This window comes from Leuresthes tenuis, unplaced genomic scaffold, assembly GCF_036924035.1.
Source record: "Leuresthes tenuis unplaced genomic scaffold, fLeuTen1.0.hap1 SCAF_15, whole genome shotgun sequence".
NCBI lineage: Eukaryota > Metazoa > Chordata > Actinopteri > Atheriniformes > Atherinopsidae > Leuresthes > Leuresthes tenuis.
The window spans coordinates 14,296,588-14,316,539 of NW_027325369.1; the positions used below are offsets into that span (position 1 = coordinate 14,296,588).

At 39.1% G+C, this 19,952-nt stretch overlaps 1 protein-coding gene across 1 annotated transcript; it reads right to left on the bottom strand.

The window, feature by feature from the left end:
- Positions 1-1,434: 1,434 nt before the first annotated feature.
- On the bottom strand, positions 1,435-17,741 carry plekhd1 (pleckstrin homology domain containing, family D (with coiled-coil domains) member 1). The gene is made up of 13 exons (XM_072365953.1): positions 17,576-17,741; positions 13,647-13,740; positions 13,394-13,483; positions 11,853-11,929; positions 11,584-11,675; positions 11,440-11,492; positions 11,239-11,333; positions 11,042-11,135; positions 9,601-9,800; positions 4,727-4,859; positions 3,273-3,417; positions 2,772-2,915; positions 1,435-2,170 (listed from the first exon to the last, which is right to left on the bottom strand). Exons 1-13 carry the CDS (start codon positions 17,728-17,730, stop codon positions 2,013-2,015), a joined length of 1,530 nt encoding a protein of 509 aa, XP_072222054.1. The 5' UTR covers positions 17,731-17,741; the 3' UTR covers positions 1,435-2,012.
- Between the last annotated feature and the right edge of the window lie 2,211 nt (positions 17,742-19,952).

Here is a 19,952-nt window from a genome sequence, read left to right on the forward strand (position 1 = left end):
GTTACCTTCCGAAAATATTAGCTGGACATTATTTTGTTATTATTTTATTTTATTTTACTTTGACTTTGACTTTTGATTCCTGTCTTGCTGTCTGTTGTAGTTGCAAGTTAAGATAGTGGTATCATATGCTGTAATACTTTTGAATTCAAGTTTAAAGTGAGTGGGTCATGGGGAGGAGAGAATATTAACTTGTATATCTTCTCATGATCTTCTCATGAGTGGCTTGTAATCCAAAAGGTGAAGGCTGGTGTAGACGCATCATCCAATAAATAGAGCAAGTTTTCTTTTTATTTTAATTAATATTTCACGAAGACAAGATGTAGTTCTAAGGACTTTGAGGAAGTTTTGAACAATAATTACAGCTTTAAACTGTATTGTGAACCATTGCACTGTCAGTGGTGCATGTTAGGGTTTTTTCATATGAAGACAAAAAATAGATATTTTAACTCTCTCTTATTAGATTCAGCATATTTCTTTGTCTTAATGATAGATAAAATGAAAAAAAAAGATCATGCCTTTTACCAGCAACGGTGAATCGACTGTCAAACACAGCTTTATTACCATCAAGGCATGTTGTTCAGTCCATAGTATGTTCCCTCTTACCTTATCCTGACATGTGGGCATTGTTTTTGTATAATTTCTGGTGTTATTAGACATTTGTACACGATCATAAAATGCTTTTTCCTGTGAGCTACTCTGAGTTTGGTCTTTAAGGGAACAATTTTAAGAGAAGATGCAGCAATAATGAAGTGGTCGAGGTTGATACCAGAACCATAAGTGTGTTCAATGTTCTCAACAGATATTTTAAGACATATTCACAATCTGTAGTGTCTTCTTCATTTACAGCAGATTTATTGTTGCAATACTTTTTAATTTACACGCAGCTCCAACTTCAAGTTGTCCAAACTTGAGCGACTGACCTAAAGTTCAACATTGATCAGTTAAGTGTATCAAGTGGTCAATGGAAAAAAAGTACCCATATAAGGTCCAAACATAATATTTAGCATAAGAATCGACTTATAATATCAATACTTATTGTAGCTGTTTTATTCTTAAATACTTTTTAATACTCCACTATAATTTAGTCCAAAATCGTTCTTAACTGTGTTGACAAGCCAACTGCTAAGTCAAATACTTTAGATTGACTAATTTTACAGATTTGGTTACTATTACAATTTCTTATACTTATAAGATCCAATCTTATTTTCTTATCAGATCTTCATTTTCAGCTAAACAGTTCTGGAAACTAAAACTCCATAAATAATGAGGAGTTTAAAACTAAATGTTGGTCTCTCTTTCACTGCTCTACATATGATGGGATGTCAATAATGGGTGATTTCAAACACTTCTAGCCATTTCGATTCATTACTGTCAATCATGCTGCAGCTTTTTTTCTCATGTATATGGTGTAGGTTGTTTTAAAAAAAAAAAGACGTTATCTATATGCCATAGTTATCTTGCGTTGTTTCCATAAGATAATGTCTGAGGGTATATATAGTGAATATAGTGAAACAATTTGTACGACTTAGTAAATATTGAGTGATTCAACCAGAGGAGAAAAAACATCAGTACTTCAGTGCCAACAGTTTTGAAATAAATGACTGTGTAAACATTAACATGAGTACAGAAATATAAAACACTTGGCCATCATAAGGACTTCCTTAACTATTTACAGCCCACTAAAACAGAAATCATATAACAGTAGAAACAGGTGAGTAATAACTGTGTTCCTCCGGCAATTATCAATTTCTAATCCGTTGTCAGTTGGATTGTTAGATGCAACCCAAACAGGAGTGTGTTCAATGAACTTCAGATATTAGTTCTTGGAAACTTCATGTTGTCAGTTTACTACAAACAGAGATTGAAGTGAATGAAAAATAAAACTGGTCAGTTTAAGCACAATTTCTATAATTTGCCACAAAATTCTCAACAGCCGCTGTGGAGTATCTTTTGCATTTTTTTTCCTTTTCATATTAACATCAGCATAGTCAACAGTAACTATCCACCATCACTCAGTCCTGGGTTTTGTTTGTGGCATCCTTGCGAGCGATAATCTTGTACACGCTCTCTCTGAAACTGCTGTCAGACGTCAGCCGCCGGGCCGTGGCCCGCAGCTCCTCCATGCTCTCGTCAGCGGGGCTGGCTACAGCAAACGACTTAGAGTGTTTTACTAAAGGGAGACAATTACAAGTGGAAAACAGAATAACAAATAAGTTACTTAGGACTCTCATGTGGTGACGTCATTTATAAGGGCAAGAGGAAAAAAAATTCTCAAATGTGTTTTGTTGATCATAAAAATGATCAATTTTATCTTATTATTTATACTTATTTTACATTTGTATAAACTAGGATGTTGTTTGTTTGTTTTTTATCCGAAAGTATTAATGACCGTGTTGATTTTTGTCACTGTCTAACCATGTATTTTGAAAGATTTAGACCTAATCATGTACATTATTTCTAACTCTAAACATATAGTTTTAACTCCTACCCTGGAACACGGGTGCCCCACCGGTGACAGAGTGGTAAAAACTAAAGGAATCGTGAGTGACACTTGAGAGATGTGTAGAATGGAAGTCATCATGTCAGAACATGTACAAATATGTATAATTTTAACTGAAGCTTTTAGTTGAAATTCACTGAATAATACTTAACTCTCAAGGGCCAAACTATATTGTTGCAGTCCTTTGAAACTTCATGTTGTCAATTTGTAACTAGAATTGAGATTTATATGTGTGTTGTGATCATCATCGGTTTGCGATGTACAGACTTACACCAGTGGCGTTTGGAGGCTCTCCTTTGGATTCGGCAGCTCTTGATTCTACGAGCAGCAGCTTTGTGAAGGTACACAGCATTTTTCATTATTGCTGGAAGCTTCGCCTCAATCTCTGCTGCACAGATACACTCCTCGAAGAACTCTGGATTATCACACATACACGCCAGATACACACGATACTTATTATGTCGAACATTAGCCATGTTAACATAGAGAAATATTTCTTACATTTGACTGAAATGATTCATATTAGACATTCAAATTTAAATGTTCTCATGGAAATTAAAGAAAAAGAGCAAATAAGTTGTGTGTGTTTTCATGCCATAAAACTTTTAATCAGAAGGGAAACTCTTGTCAGGTGTAAAGTATGTCTGCCTGCTAACCTGTGGAATCTAATTGGCTGTAATATTATATCCTCATTTGTATGTCGCTTTAGATAAGTGTCTGCATACACACAACCATATTACAACAGAAAAAGAAAAATAGTTGTTTTCCTCACTCCTCAGCTGTGTCACATCCCCTTTCATCCTCTCATCTCGCTCTTTGGTTCGTTCCAGTGAGTTCAGGCCTTTTTCTAGGTCCTGCAGAGCCTCCTCAGCCTGCTTCAGCCTCTGCTCCAGCTCCATTCGAGACTCTATCTCTGCCTGAGAGACAGGGAGGCAAAACCAAAATAACTTAATGAATACTGTCGATTGGCGCTTTAGTCCTAAAACATCGTTACCTAATTTCTAAGAATATCTTCATAATTTTTGAGTGTCACAGTTTTATTGTTCATTCTTCTTATTGGTTTGTTTTGTGTAGTTTATAACTTTTCATTTAAATTTCTATCTCAAAGTAACAGAAAAGGAAAAACAGACCAAATCAAAAGTTTGGCCAGTACTTAAAAGCACTATCCTTTTAACAACATGTTACCACTTTCGTGACCAAATGAGACACTTTCAACTCTTGGTTGGGGGATTTTTTGTTTTCTTTCAGAAAAGGACTTGTAGTTCAATACCCACAGATCTGTGATGTTAGGGCAACTGTTTGGGCCATTGCCAAACATTTAACTCTGTCTTTTTAAATTTTTTGAGGTGTGCTTCGACAAATAATCTTGTTGTAGAAGCATTCTCTTTTTTATTTTTAGATATCTTAACAGACATCGCTGCTATTTAATCAAATCCATTCTTCCCTTAACAGTGAAATCTTTCCTTTGACACTGGGTGAAACTCAAGCACAAAGCATGAGTGATCTGCCGCAGAGCTGAACAGGAAAATATATGCTCTAAAAAATTCTGCACCCTTTTCTTTCCAAATGTAGTCCATTCTATTTTTAAAGTTTAATTTAGTATTAAGGATATTGGAGAGGTCTTTTTCTGATGAGGTCAGATTTGTGTGTGTGTGGTGTGGCTTCATAGAAAGGCAGAGCAACACCACACATACTCTTCCTGAGGGTCTTTTGCAGTCCAACAGGGATTTTCAGTTACTTCTCTTGGAATCCATCTGTCAGTTTTCTTATAGTCTTTGATATCTTAACTTAACCTGCACTGTTGTAATTACTTGCCATTTGCTAATCTGAACAAAAAACGTTTAATATGTTTTGATGCCATCTTAAAGATTTATCTTGCTTTGTGGGCAATGAAACCCCCACTGAAACCAGCACAAGTACTCTTCACAGGTGTAGCCAATAAGTCAAATCAAGATAGTAAAGTTCATGCTTCACCAGCAAACAACTCTCGTACTGACACAGCAAGGCCAGTGGGGATGCATAGGGTGTCATTTTTGTTTTAAAGAGTCTGAGTTCAGTTAATTTCAATCCGATGTGGTTTTATACATCTTTTAAGGAGAAAACACAAAGTAAATTGTCGTCTGAGGGTAGCAGAATCAGAATCAGCAGAATTAGAGTGAGCCCTGATGAGGCATTTTGTTGGTGTGTCTCAGCAGGCTGTAACAGAGCTCAGTCATGCTGTGTTACCTTGAGCTCGGCCTCAGTCTGCTGCTTGTCCACTGTGAGCTGGGAGAGCGACTGCTGCAGCGTCTGAGCCTGGGTTGAGTAGTACTCTCTCTCCTGCTGCAGGACTTTAGCCCGCCGCTCGTTCTCCCAGAGCCTGAGCCAGAGAAACACAGACACCCATTAAAAGCAAAGCAAACTCAAATGAACACATGACACACCGTGAATTTTCTGACATCACAGCCAATGTAGCCCATGATCCTGTCAGTTTTATTTTAGCCTCAGGATGCTTCGACTGGTGTCATGCTGTGCTCTCTAAACTCTACAGGGGACTCATGAAATCATTATCTGTAGTCATTTCATGGATAAAACAGGAACAACACACTTCTTTTTGTATTATCTGTAACCTTTATAAACTATCAAATGCTTTTTTAATTTTTTTATGACAATTAAGATTTGGTTACTTTTGGCAATGACTGTTTCATATTTAATGGATAAATACAAGACAAGAGGTGACTTTTTATCCAATCATCCATCAAAAAGCAAAGTTTATGTCTAAAAACCAGAGCTTATTTTTATCAGATGACTTTCATTCACCATCTGGCTGAATATTGTCTTTTTTTATATATATTTTATAAGTCCACAGATCTGGATCTATTTTCCAAAATTGAGAAAAACCATGCCCCCTAAAACCAGTGTTTGGGCTGGTATGAAGGTGCTTCAGTGTCCATGTCATGGATGACTTGAATATGCTTGAGGGCCTGATACTGACACTGAGCCATATGTTGGAATTTTGGAGATGGAGACTACCACCAAGGCAATGTCTTTTCTCTGCTGTGTTATTTGAGTATTTAAATAGGATAATGCCAGACTTGGTTCTGCAGGTGGCTCCTCGCTCCACTGCTCACGGCTTCACCCACCTGTGGGCACCTCTTGACTCCCAGGGCATTTGGGGGGCATGCACTGGCCCACTGTGCTTGGCTGTCTGGGGCGCCTGGCCCTCTCGGGTATTGAGTGGGGCCTCTGGCAGGGGGTTTGGGGGCGCTCTGGCTCCTGGGGCCCGGGTCCAGTGCGTGGCCCATGTCTGAGTGGCTGGGGCCTGGTGGGGTCGGTGGGCTGTTGCCCCTGGTTCCCGGGGGGCCTATGCCCTATGCTTATGGGGGCTCTGTCCGGGGGCTTCCTCTGTGGTCTTCTGGGTAGATGCATGGTTGTCCCTGCGGTGGGCTTCCCGGGTTCCATGCTCCGTTGGGGCTGCTGGTGGCCCTCTCTGCCTGCTTCTGATTGCTGGGGGGGGGCTGTGGATTGTGGCCCTATACACTTATACACTCATAACTAAGCATGGTTATCATGTGGGACCTGTACCATGTGTATTGCATGTTCACACATACACACACACACACATACATTCATTAGCCCAGTAGCATGCTCACTAAGCAGTTGATGTGTTATCCTGTGGTTTGAGGTCATCTATATCCACAGTTGTGTTGTATGCGATTGCCGCTACTTGTGCTTGTTTTTGTTTGTTTGTCTGTTTGTCTGCTTTTTCAGGTGCTCCTGGTGGGGCTAAGGCTGGATTCCCCACAGAGGCCGTGGATTGTTTTCTGTTTTGTTTTTAAAGGTTGTCTGGGTTTTTTTCTATTTCTGTTCTGTTTCTTCTTCTTTGCTCCTCGTCTTTCCCTGTCCCCCGGTCCGGTTCGGCATTATTAAATGTTAAATATTGTAACAAAAATAAATAAATAAGCAGTTGATGGACATCAAGGGGAGCTTCATAAAGCTTCCCTTGGCAAAGAAAATCTGTTTGGCAGAAACGGTATTTAGATTACAATTCTGCTGCCATAATGCTAGACAGGACAAGGGTGAGAAAAAAAACATTCTTAAAAAAACCCGGGACCGAGGAGCGGCTGTAATCTTGTATTCTTCAAGAATACACACCCTCCTCTGAAAAATGGCGACAATTAACATCCCCTGTTCCCAAAAGATTAATTCTAATTCAAATATTAGGCTGATTTTACAAAAACAATGAAGAAACTGAAAACCATTTCCTTTGTTCTTCTATTAGTTGAGTAAAGGTTTAAACAAATGAAAAAATTACAGATGTACTCCAAGTTTTTGCCACACAAGAACATTTCCCAACATTTCTGGAAGTGATGTGTGCAAATGTCTCTCAGGTTGTAATATTTTTACGCTTTTTGTGTACATGTCAGATAAAATTTTTTCTTCCATGATTGAATAATCATGAAAATAGCAAGTTATTCAGAGTCAGATATACAACATATATACAATTTAATTAGACTGAAAAAAAAGGTCTCAGTACTGAAATATAAAACTTAATATGAAACATTTCAGTGATAAATTCTGTCTGAAATTACTATTTATAACGGTGAGATGGTACATTATCATGCAAATATTGTGTATTAAAATAATAGGTATGATATTTCAGTCTCTTTCTCTAAAATTTTATTTTCTATGCTGTAAGATGTATAGAAGATGAGATAACAGATTGTTATGGAAAGTCTCTTTTTGAGCCTTTTGGGTTTCAGCAGTATAATTCATTTTATTAGTTTTTTTCACTGAAATAAGATGCTAATTTAATTGCGCCACAACACATCATAAGGCACAACTGAAGAGCATATTTGTGTTGTGCAAGTGAGGATCAGCTTGATTTTCATATGAGTGATTCTATCTGACTGTTGCATGTTGTTCATGTGATGAAGCCTGTTGGAAAAATTATATAGTTATACTATGACAGAAGAGTCTCTCCATCTTTTACTCTTCTATTATTCAAGCAAAAGTGTTTTGACTCTGGTACTAGTCTTTCCCATAATATTAACTGGTGAGAAGCACCTTTTATGTTCCTTCCCATAACAAGGAATGGGGAGAGAAGCACCTTTCCCCATAACATTGAATGTTCCTTCCCATAATAATGAATGGTGAGAAAAGCGCCTTTTCTCATAACATTGTGTGATCAGCAAGCATAAACAACATAAATAGCTGGAGCACCATTTTGTCGGGAGACAACTCTGAGCCTAATTTTACAGAGAATTTTTCTAACATAATGGTCCTTCGAGCCGGATCATTATGTTGGATAAATTCTCTGTAAAATTAGGCTCAGAGTCGCTGGATACGATTAACACAAAACATTTATTTCTTGCAAGAAAGAGACAAGTCCGCACAAATCCACAAAACCTGTCGGGAAGATCGCTCAGAGTTGTCTCCCGACAAAATGGTGCTTTTGAAAGACTAGGTGCTGGGAAAGACTAGTACCAGAGTCAAAACACTTTTGCTTGAATAATAGAAGAGTAAAAGATGGAGAGACTCTTCTGTCATAGTATAACTATATAATTTTTCCAACAAGCCTCACTGTCAGCCTGAGGACAACTGAGAGGAAGATGAGAGTGAAGGCCTAGCTCATGGAAACAGTGTTATGGATTGTATGTTTCCATACTCGTAACTGAACATTAGTGCTTCACAGTCAATATCAGCAGCCTGTAATATACCACTTACTGCACCCCATTAATGAGCTGGTTGTTTCGGGATCAATGCACATTTCCACTAGTTGTTACATCCTCTGTACCATTAGTATGGAAGTTCACTGGACAGCCCATAATCTGATACACAGTCGCTGATACAATCCAGCATACGGTATGGTCATATGAACCTCTGCTGCTCTTGATTTATAGTTCAAAGCTTATAAGGAAATAAAACCCCACTTCCAAAAAAGTGAGGACACTGTGTAAAATGTAATTAAAAATAGAATGTAATGTTTGGAAAATCTCTTAAATGAATATTTTATTCACAAAACCCACAAGGGAAACAGCCAAAGATCAGCATTTGATGCCTGTGATCTATGAGTTCTCAGGTAGTACTGCATTAAGAAGAGACATGATTCTGTCATGAAAATCACTGCATGGATTCAGGAACACTTCCAGAAATGATTGTCTGTGAAAACAGTTCACTGTGCCATCCACAAAAACTCTTCCATGCAAAATAGAAGCTATATGTGAACATGATCCAGAAGTGCTGCAGTCCTCTCTGGGCCAAAGCTAATTTAAAACAGACTGATGCAAAATGGACAACTGATGAAATTGTTTTTGGAATTCATGGATGTCACATCCTGCACACAAAAGAAGAGAGAGACCATCCAGTTTGTTATCAGCATTTCTATTGGATTAGGGGTGCATTAGTGCCTATGGAACAGCCAACTTGCTCATTTAAAAAGGCACCATCAGTGCTGAGAGGTTTTAGAGTAACAATCCAGATTATGTATTTTTTAAGGAAGGCCTTTCATATTTAAAGTAGACAAATGCTAAACTGCATCTATTACACAAACGTTCACCAACTGAAAACATTTGGTGCATCATAAAATTCAAAATATGACAAAAAAAGACCCAGATCTGTTGAGTATCTTCAATCCCAGATGTTTACAGACTCTTATTTAAAGACTCTTATTTAAAGAAAAGGGAATGCTACACAGTGGTAAACATTGCCATGTCCCATCTTTTTTGTCACATCTTGCTGCCATCAAATTCAAGATAAGCTAATATTTTTTGATAAATAATAAAATGACTTTCTTTTCATGTTTGATATGCTTTCCATGTTCTATTGTGAATAAAATAGTGCATTCTGGTTTTTGAGGGGTATTTTTTTACATTTGCAGCGTCCTAACTTTTTTGGAATTGAGGTTGTAGTTGTATCTATATTAAAAAGCATATACAGCAGAACCTATATAGAGCACTTTCTATCTCTTATTTTGGAAAAGATGGGCGTGTCAACATATCCTATTTTGAAAGGATATCAAAAATACTCAGAGATTATGAAAGAAATAATGATAATATCAATAACAGCACTGTCAGACTGGAATTACACCAAGTAATTTTGATCTTTTAGGGCTCACTCACTTCTCATCAGCCTGATCCTTCTCCTTAAGCAGGATCTTCATTTGCTCCTCGATGTGTCGCAGGTCCTGCAACATGTTCTTGTCCTCAGACTCTCTGTAGATAGGCTCTGAACTCTCCTCCTCTACTGCCTCCTCCTCCTTGTCCTCATGCTCCTTCACCCCCAGCAGCTCCAGCCTACGTTGTTTCTCCTGAGAGAGCTCCTGCAGCAACAAGAACAAGGGAAATTCAGGTTATAACATATATATATATATATATTATAAGCTTTTTGTTACTTTTTGTAGAGCTGCAACAAAAAAAGAAAAGTTTGTGACCCATTTGGAACAACTGCAAAGATCACAGCAAAACACAGCTTGCAAAGTGTTTGCAAATTTATGTGTGCACTATAAAAAAAGAGGTGGTGATGATTGAAGGATCAAAAAGGAAACCTCTGCCACAGATACAAGATACAACATTGTGTTAAGTTCCCAGACCTCCTTCAGATTCCACAAAACTTCTGGGAAATGTTTTGCAGAGAGATGATACAAAAGTTAAACTTTTGATGAAAAAAAATAGCAGTTGTACAGAGGGAGAATGCAAGACACCGAAACTTTATGCTAAGTGTAAGGCATGGTGGAGGTAGCAGCATGATTTGGAACTTTGGGCCTGTATGCCATGCAAGCATTGGTGAAACAGTGAAAATCACTTACTTTTTCCAGCCTGGGCTGTAAATGATTACTCCGTTTGTGTTATTTTAGTCAGATTGTCAATTGTCAACTGAGAAACATAGTTCAGAAACCATGGTTCATAAACAAGCCGAGAACTGTAAATAGGAAGTGTACTAATTTTTAAAATCTTGTGTAATAGTTATATAAGAAGTTTAGTGTCACTCTCAGTGTTTATAGCCAGAAACAGTACATTATCGCACTTTTATGGTGCCTTTTTGACCTTGTAGAGCGCTTTTCAATGCATTTCTTACTCCCCCACTCACACAATCACTAATCCAGTGCTTCTTAACAGCAAAAAAGGGTTCCTCCAGAGGAGGAGCTAGGGATCGCACCGCTCTACCGTTCTCCATGTCCATGGAGGACAACCGCTCTACCATCTGAGCTAACTTGTCCTAAAAGCTCATCATATCAAAATGACTGGAGACAGAGGGAATCAACTAGCCTTATTCATTTAGTGTGTACAAACATCTATGGATCTAATAAAATATCGTCAACTTCAAGTATAAATTCCCAATCTGTGAAAAAAAAAAAGTCTTATACAGTACCATTTCACTTGTATTCTGATGTAATGTAATCCCTGTCCATGGGATGTTTCACTGATGTCAAACTTGAAAGCTGAAATATGACATGATCTGAATGGTGCACCAGCACTGGTCTGCACACAACTGACAAAAAGTTACCAGAAGTCTGGGTTAGAGACAATCAAGTCTGCTTCACAATGTTTTATCTTGAAATACCTCTATGGATTTCTGAAGTGCAACCGTTAAGCAGCTCAGTTCTTCTTTTTCACACTCGACACCTTTCAGGGACTGTGCTGTGCCTTCCAGATCTCTGCCGTGAGCACACAACAGAAAAAAAAAGCCACATAAACTCGAATGTTCGTACAGCATCATCAGCACTGGTAAATGTCAACGGAACATAGCTGAGTTGTTACAGTTTGATCTGCTGCTGCTCTGCCTTCAGCTCAAGCACCACCTCCTCAAACTTCATTTTCTCGTCCTCCAGAACCTGGTTCAGACGCTCCAGCTCCTACAGACACACAAGGTGACTATTTCTGTGCAAATTCTTGAAATAAAACCCATTTACTCGAAATATTCCAACATTTTTAAATGGCATACTTGAAACAAGGTCTTACCTCTCTCTGCGCTCTTTGATGACTAAGCTCCTCTGTCTCCTCCATCAGTTTGTCTGGAGGAAAATGGGCACTTTCAGATAAACCATCTCCATTAATTGACCCTTTAAGAAGCTCTTTCATTTGAGTAACCTTTGTTTTGTTTACCCAGGTATTCTTGCTTCTCCTTGGCCAGCTGCAGTCCCTGAGCCTCCAGACTCTCAATCATCGCCTCGCCAAGCTGGGCATTTTTCCATGTGCTGTTGGTTAGACGCAGTCATTTGAGAAAATCCAGGGGTTATTCAAAAGTTTCCAAACCTTTTCAAAAAGGTATAGCTGACAAAGGGCTTGTAAAATCCCTTTTGATTTGAAAATGTATGTATTGTGTGTACAGTTACTTTAGAGGAGCAGCATAAAGAAGATAAGTAAGCACTCACACTTTCCCTGACTCCTGGAGCATCTCTATCCACTGAACCTGGTCCTCCTCAGACTCAGCAGCGAGGGCTATGTTACCCTGGGGGACAGATATACTGTAATTTACATCAGCATCTTGTCAGTAATGGGTTCAGGCTGTAAAACACAATGTGGCTTTCTATCTTAGGTCAGCTGAGGTTATAAAATCTGATAGTTATGACTCACTGTGAAAGAAAAGTAAATCTGCACTGAGTTCCATCAAGGATTAGTTTGAGCTTCTCAAAGATTTTTAACTTCACATTCAACAGAATAACTCAGTTCTGGAGTCCCAGATATAAATCTAAGGTGGGTCGGTACACATCTGAAACAACCCATGTCTCACACGATTAGGCCGATTACTCACATCTTTAAGGGCGTTAAATCAAAATACTTTCATCTTGGCTTTGTTCTTACAACATGTGGTTATTTTTCAGGAGACCTTTTGTTGGTTATTGTATTCATGTACACACTGTGTTACTGCAACACTGACTGATTGGGAACTTTTCAGTGTTTTGTTGTAAACATTTTACAATAACCTGTTTTATCTCTTCACCATTGGGTCTCCATCAGTATGGGCTTAAATTTGTCTCAAAAATAACTGCAAATGCACAGAGGGTGATCTACAAATATGTCTTGAGTTGCACACGTATTTTGCAACTGATGTATCTATGGCTTGGCTTAAGAACGACAAAGAATGAAGATCGCAGATTAGCAGCAGTTGTTTTCCACAAATGCTAGCAACAAACATAATCCATAAATGTTATCACATCCAGCTGATGTGTCTATGTCGTTACTGCTAATCAGCGATCTTCTTTCTTTGTCGTTCTTAAGCTGAGCCATGGTGTTGGATGGTGTTTTGTGTCACGAGCTATTTGTTTGTGGATCTGTGTGGATTTGCAAAAATACGAATGTGTGATTGGTGATCCACAAATGCTGAGTCATGATTCACAAACAGAATTTTCAGTTTCACAAATGTTTTTTTTTTACCAACAGAATTTTCAGTTTTACAAATGGAAAATGATATATTTACAAATACACATATATTTGTAAAAAACCAACACACGTTACAAATAGGAAATTTGTATTTGTGCATAGCAAAACACGTGTGCAACTCAAAGCATATTTGTAGATCTCCTTCTGTGCATTTGCATTGTTATTTTTTAGACTAATTTAACCCCATACAGGGCACCTACAAGAAAAAGCTGTCCTTTTCGCCATTACATTCCTTCTATGTTCACCTACAAGTTTGCTGTATGTCAACTGTTTGGTGCTGTGCACACAGAATCCAGCGGGCTTTTAGAAATGTTTTCACCGACAAGAGCCAAAGACTACTGGTGATGAACCTGAGGGGTAAAGTTTTGAGATTGGCAGCAAAATAATGGGTTTAAACTTGCTATTAAACTTTATAAATCAAAGCAGAGCAGGAAATTACCTGACTATATAACTACAAATATATCTGTTACAGCCATTGAAGACTTCGCTACATCTTATGAATAATGAAGCTATGGAAGGAATATATTCTTACAGTGAAATCTTCAAGGTTGATCACGATAGCAAAGGGCATCCCCATGTCCTCTTTCGCTGACACCACACATCCTCCCAGGGGTATTACTCCCTGACACAGAGGCAAATCAATTATTTTAAAAAATCTGAGATTGGTTTGATCTCCTGTTTGAAGTCATCAGTTTATAACAGCAAATTATCACATGCCACATGTTTTTTTATTTCTTGTATTTAGCACTCTGATAGAAAAATCTGAGAAAGTCTCAGCAGCTCACCTTGGGGTGGATGTTGAAGAACCTGTTGGTCTCAAAGCTCTTCCTCTCACTCTCTGCATAGTAGAGCAAGAAGCTGTCTTTGATGATGAAGAATCTTTGTACCAAGGAAGACAGTGAAAGCAGCAGTGAGTGAAAGCAGCAGTGACTGAAACCCCGTAGAGCTGAAAGGAATCGACATCTGCTGATGCTCTCGAACTTAAAACTGAGCGGTAGATAATCAAACTTTACATTTGTCACTATTAACACATTACAATTTTGAGTGTATAATTCTGCATACATTCGTGTTTTCTTTTTTAATCTCAAATGTTACATCTGTGATCTCTGGTAGAATTAAAATTTATATTAAAATGTGTTTTTGAGCAAGTTCTGTGTTGATGCATGTTTGTGTAAGATCACTTAATCTGTAGCTTGCACTGGTGCGGTGTGAATGATTACATTTTTGCATACTCTACTTTAGTGGCAGCACTAGTCTTTTCTTAAAATGGTAGTTGTAATGTTTTCCCTAATTCTATGCTGGTGAAACATCATATTTGACATCTATGAATGTATTGAGGATAAATCAGTAGATAGAATTGATTGGTGATATAGAAATGTCAGAGAAACGATATGTTAAAAACTGTGTCCTCATTGTGGTTTCTGTCCATCTGAGAAATTCTGCCCCTAGACTAATTTTCAACTGTATCATTAGCCAGCTCGCGCAGTATCTTGAGATAAAATGTTTAATGAGCTAATTAAATATATTGTTATTTAAACGATCATTTAGGCTTCCAATTCAAATATCAACATCGGAACTGACTTGAAAATCAAAAGTTTGCCTGCGTTATCCCAATTATTACTTTTCAGTGAGCTGTATGCACGATATAACAAATCCATAAGAAAAAAGCATTAGATTTGAAAAGTTATCATCAAAATTTTTGCTTTAGAAGTTTGCAGTTACAAAATCATTGGTTTTAAACAATGCTACCAGTCGTATTGGATGGATCCGAGGCGGTTTGCATAATTTAAAACGTTCAATTTGTGTTGCTCTGCAAAGCTAAAAGAAAAGAAAGAAAATACTGCTTTGAAAATCTTTGCCAAAGGATCGTAGTTCTGTGAGATTCATGGCTGTCTTGCATGCACTCATTTTTTTTAGATCCATTCACAGTCTGTTTATTGAGGGTCACGACAAAACCTTCAGTTTTATCCTGTTCAGGTTGTCCATCGTTAATCTTAATTGTGTTTAGAATCATTAACCTGCTATTTTATATTCAATATCAGCATCTATACACACGGCGAAATGTTTTCCTCCATTCAATTTAAAACAGTGGTCTTCAACTGGGGGTCCGCAGAGGTACTGCAGTGGGTCCGCCAATTGTTGTCATAGAAATTAAAAAGACATAACAAAATTATTTTGAACAATTTCAAACATTAATATGCAACAATAAGAAACCTTTTTAAAAAATCATTCCAATGACGCAGTCTGACATGATGCTATCGGAGGGAAAAGAAATAAAAGCTGAAAGATGTTCACTAACGGTAGCTACTAGTTTGAATTAAGTGATGCAAAGCAGAATGGATAAATTTATCATAGTAAAGAGGCCTCGAGTTCAAGATCCTGCAGCTACTCCATCCACCTCTGCCACAGGTGCTGGTCCTGAGGCTGGCTCCTCAGCAGCGCCTGTCCCAGGGGTAGTGGAAAAACGCAAGAGAGAGAAGAGTCGAAAATATTCAGGAATTGGGATTTTCGTTCAAAGAAACCAATAAAGTGGAATTGCCGGTGTGTGTTGTCTGTGCCGCGACGCTATCAAATGAAAGCATGAAGCCATCAAAGCTGCAGCAACACTTTGAGACGAATTACGCCCACTTGCAAGGTAAACCACTTGGCTACTTTCAGGTTCGTCTGCACACTCTCCAAGGCCAACAGGCAATTATTAGAAAATCAGCGAAAGCCGGAGACCTTGCTTTGAAAGCCTCATATCAAGTTGCTTTTCGCGTTGCTCAGTGTAGAAAACCGTACACAATCGCAGAAGAATTAATATTGCCTGCGGCCATTGATATGTGCAAGACCATGTTTGGGAGTGATGAATGTGTACAAAAGTTGCAGACTTTTGTTGTGCCATTGTCAGACACAACAATTGCTCGCCGAATAAGTGAAATGGCATTGGATGTGCAGATGCAGATGGTTAAAAAACTACAAGGAGCGGTTGCATCGCACTCCAGTTGGATGAATCGGTGGACGTGTCCAAAGACTCACAGCTCTTGGCATTTGTGCCCTTTGTTGACCAAGACGAAATGTGTGAGGAGTTTTTATTTTGTAAGAAGCTACCGGAACGCACAACAAGTCATTGATGACTTTTTCGAAGAAAATGACATAAACTGGGCAAAGTATGTAGTCGTGTGTACCGACGGGGCGCGCGTCATGACTCAAAAGAGTCAAAAGAGTGGGCTGATGATGCTTGTCAAAAAAGTCGCCCCTAAAGTGATATGGACTCACTGCATGCTGCACAGGAAATCCCTCGCCACCAAAGAAATGAGTGCTGACTTTGCCGACGTTATGGACACTGTTGTGAAGGCTGTCAATTTTATTAAGAGGAGTGCGTTACAAACTCACCTCTTTGAGTCCCTTTGCGCCGCTACAGGAGAGGAGCACAATGCGCTCCTTTACCATTCTGAGGTCAGATGGCTTTACAGTGTATCAGTATTGGCACGCGTCTTCGAATTAAGCACAGCCATCCACGAGTTTCTAGCGGGTCAAGACCACACGGAGCTGGCTGCGCATTTCAATGACAATGCCTAGGTCACTAAACTGGCATATCTGGTGGACATTTTTTCAGAGCTGAACCGACTTAACAGTTCTATGCAGGGCCGCAACACACATGACATTCAGCTCTATGACAAGATGGAAGGCTTCCTAAAAAAAAAAAACGTCTCCATCTGTTTCCATCAGGAGTTAGTGGATTCCGCGGAACTGTCGCCTGACGTGAAATGCGCAATTGTTGATCACTTGGGGGTACTTGAAAGTCAATTTGAAAAGTACTTTTCTGAGGCTGACTCCTGAAGAAAGAACAAGACGTGGATACAGTTTCCATTCAAAGACAATGCATCTGACACCCCAAACCTGACAACTTCTGAGGAAGATCAGCTGATCGATCTATCCACAGACAGTACACACAAGAATGTGTATGATGAAGCCTCTTACCCACTTCTGGATCTATTGCCAGAAATACTTCGCCCAACTGACAGCAAAGGCCATGGTGAACCTCCTGCCTTTTGCAACAATGGGAAAATTAAAACGGTTGACTTCTTGTGAGGAACGAACATTAAAAAAAAAAAAACCTGGAGAGAACAGCTAAAGCCACTAAATAATTGAGCTCAGTGTGTAAAGGCAGCCTTTTACTGAACGGAACTATATCGACTTTCTGGATCCACCGTGTGTTGTCGCTTTAACTCTTATGTAAACTAAGAGCATTATCCTGACATAATCCTGACATAAGGTACCAACCAAAGTATTTTTCAAATACACTCCCATCAGAAAATGGTAGAAAAAGCAGAGACACATGTATTTATATAAAACAGTCCTCTAAAATCCAACACATTAACATCTTAGTTGACTTAACACACGTCACTCTGGCAGGAGAGTAGTTAATTACTGAATTTTAAACATACAGTCAACCATAATTACAATGACTTCAAACAAAGCTGAGAGTAATTTGTTATGTTATCAAGGGTGATGATGGCAGATGCTTTCAGGAAACAGCTGCGAAGACAAATTAGTCATTTTTGCCCTGACAAAAGTAGATTATGATATTTTGTAGCAGTATTTTTGGGAGACAGATTTACATTTTTAAACTTTTTTGCCACTGACCAAATCAAAGACTTTCAACGACAGAAAAAATTTAAAGTAAGTTGAAAAGCAGCTAAAGACAGGGGTCATATCTCATATATCTCACCTGCGGGACCACTTGGTTGATGGCCGTCCGATTGGTCTCTTCCACAGCACTCCGTGCAGCTGCACTTTGGTGCTGATGTCCAGCACTTCAGAGTCCGACTGCTCCATGGACGACCAGGGCGACAGCAGACTATTTCTGGATGAAGACGAGAACATCCTCAATAGATTCCTTGTTCTGGGAGGTGTGGCCAGTTACGAATAATAATAATTAAAAAAAAAACTATCAATAACATAAAAAAATATAAACCACTATAAAGTCAGTCAATAACAACTTCACTCGATAACACACACACGCACGCGCGCGCACACACACACACACACACACACAGAGGTGCTGCAGGCACGGACAGCTTCAATACAGGGCAGGAAAAGTGGCAAACAAATCCCAATAGCTCAGCAGGGTGGAATGATGCCGCTGCCAATACACTCATCAGCTGGAGGCAGGCTGACTATACTGATGAGCAAGGATGAAAACAGGATGACACAGAGAGGGAGGGAAGCTTTAGGAATGAGTTGCTAAATCTGAAGCCGGTCGATACACTCCAGCCAGTAAAAGCTGCTATTCAGATTACTGCACTCACAGCAGGCAGGGGCCTCCAGCTCTTGGCAGGTGCGAGCTCCGTGGTCTCCCCCCTCCAGCCGATGTTTCGGCAGTAAATTAGGGGGTGCATCTGTGGCAGATGCGTGACTGCACGACTTTCTAGTACAGAGGATGGAAAGCGAGAGCCGTTCACATGTGGCCTGAGTGTCACGGGTATCAGATTAATTTGCAGCACATGTGTCAGAATGGAAGGGCAGCAGATTATAAAGATACTCACGGCTCAGCTTCAACAACTGGGACAGTGAGATAAAAGGCTTGTTTGGCCCTGCGCCAAAAAATCCTGACAAGATACATTTTTCTATCTTTTAAAACCCCACAATCTGAATTGAAAAAAAAAAAGAAAAAAGTGCAACTATTTCGGCGGCAAGAACTGATGTAAAAAAATACATTAAGTGGTTAATTTCAGGCTCCAGCCAAGATGAGAGCATCAAACAATTCTAGTGACATGTTATTATAATAAAAATTCTCCGTGAAATCCAAACATGCTCAAACATTTTCACAAATCTTAAAAAAAAGAAAAAAAAAACTTTAATTTAGTCATCATAATACACATTTCTCTACAACTTAGTTTCACAACCAAAAGCATGTAAATAAGGCAGATGCGTTCTGGAATTAACCCAGCTGCAGTCCTCTGATCCCAGGCGGCAGTGAAAGAGAACGCATCAGCAACACACGCGCAAAACGGGATTATGCTACTCTGTTACCATACGTTTTATAATGTATTAGTGCGTTTCTTGGTGAAACGAGGTCTTCAACTTTAAGATGTTCTGGCAAAAGGTTTCAGTGAACGCAAATCATCGTGATTTGAAGGATCGGTGGTCCGGACCAATCAGAGCACAGTATCGCCAGGTTTTAAAATTCATCTCAAGACTTTATCTAAGAAAAACAATCTTTTATCGCAATTCAAACTGGGTTTTTTGTCTTTCTTTTTTAGCATTGTCAAACAAAATGAGAAAACAAACTGTTCACCTTGACACATCCAGAAGTTCAGCATCTCTCTCTTCCAATGTCATTACGTTATCCACTCTGAGACCTAATAAGACTGGCATGAAGACGTTTCTAAAGGTCCCGAAATCCCCATTAATCCCCAAAAAAGTGACAGAAATTACTTTTTTTTAAGCTTGTAGCCTAATGATGGGATATCATAATGTCCCTGTAGAGACATTATGCACTTGCTACTGAATTAATTTCTGGTCAAACTGTACGGTCGTGATGAAGCAGGTAAGCTTCTGATGTTAGATTCAGGAAACTGAAAGGTGCCATTTTTGTTGCAAAGTGATTGCTGCTTATTTAGGCACGTGTGTTTTGGTTTATTGAGATTTTAAACGTTTGGAGAATCATGCACAAAACCAACCACGTAAAAATATTTCAAGTGACAGTAGCAAATGTGTGATGGATTTTGGGTCCAACATTCTTGAATACATGTTCTTTTTCTTTGTAATTCATTCACCACAAATATTCCATTTTTTGATTCTTTGCACACATGGCATATATATTTCTAGGTTCAACTCCTGGCTGAGGCCTCCCCGTGTATGCGTGGGTTCTCTCCAGGTACTCCAGCTTCCTCCCACCGTCCAAAAACATGCAGGTTAATTGGCGTCTCTTAATTGTCCTTAGGAGTGAGAGTGAGTGTGAGCGTGTGTGGTTGTTTGTCTCGTTTGTCTCTGTGTGGTCCTGTGATGGACTGGCGACCCGTCCAGGGTGTACCCCGCCTCTCGATGACTGCTGGGATAGGCTCCAGTCCCTCCGCGACCCGACCGATGGATTAAGTCGGTAT

Bases quoted from the DNA above. Each gene is read 5' to 3' on its own strand.
- plekhd1 (XM_072365953.1), bottom strand. From the start codon at position 17,730: ATGTTCTCGTCTTCATCCAGAAATAGTCTGCTGTCGCCCTGGTCGTCC. The intron at 11,930-13,393 runs GTAAGAATATAT...TCTGTCCCCCAG, and splicing joins TCAACCTTGAAGATTTCACT to GGTAACATAGCCCTCGCTGC. The intron at 11,334-11,439 runs GTAAGACCTTGT...GTGTGTCTGTAG, and splicing joins ATCAAAGAGCGCAGAGAGAG to GAGCTGGAGCGTCTGAACCA.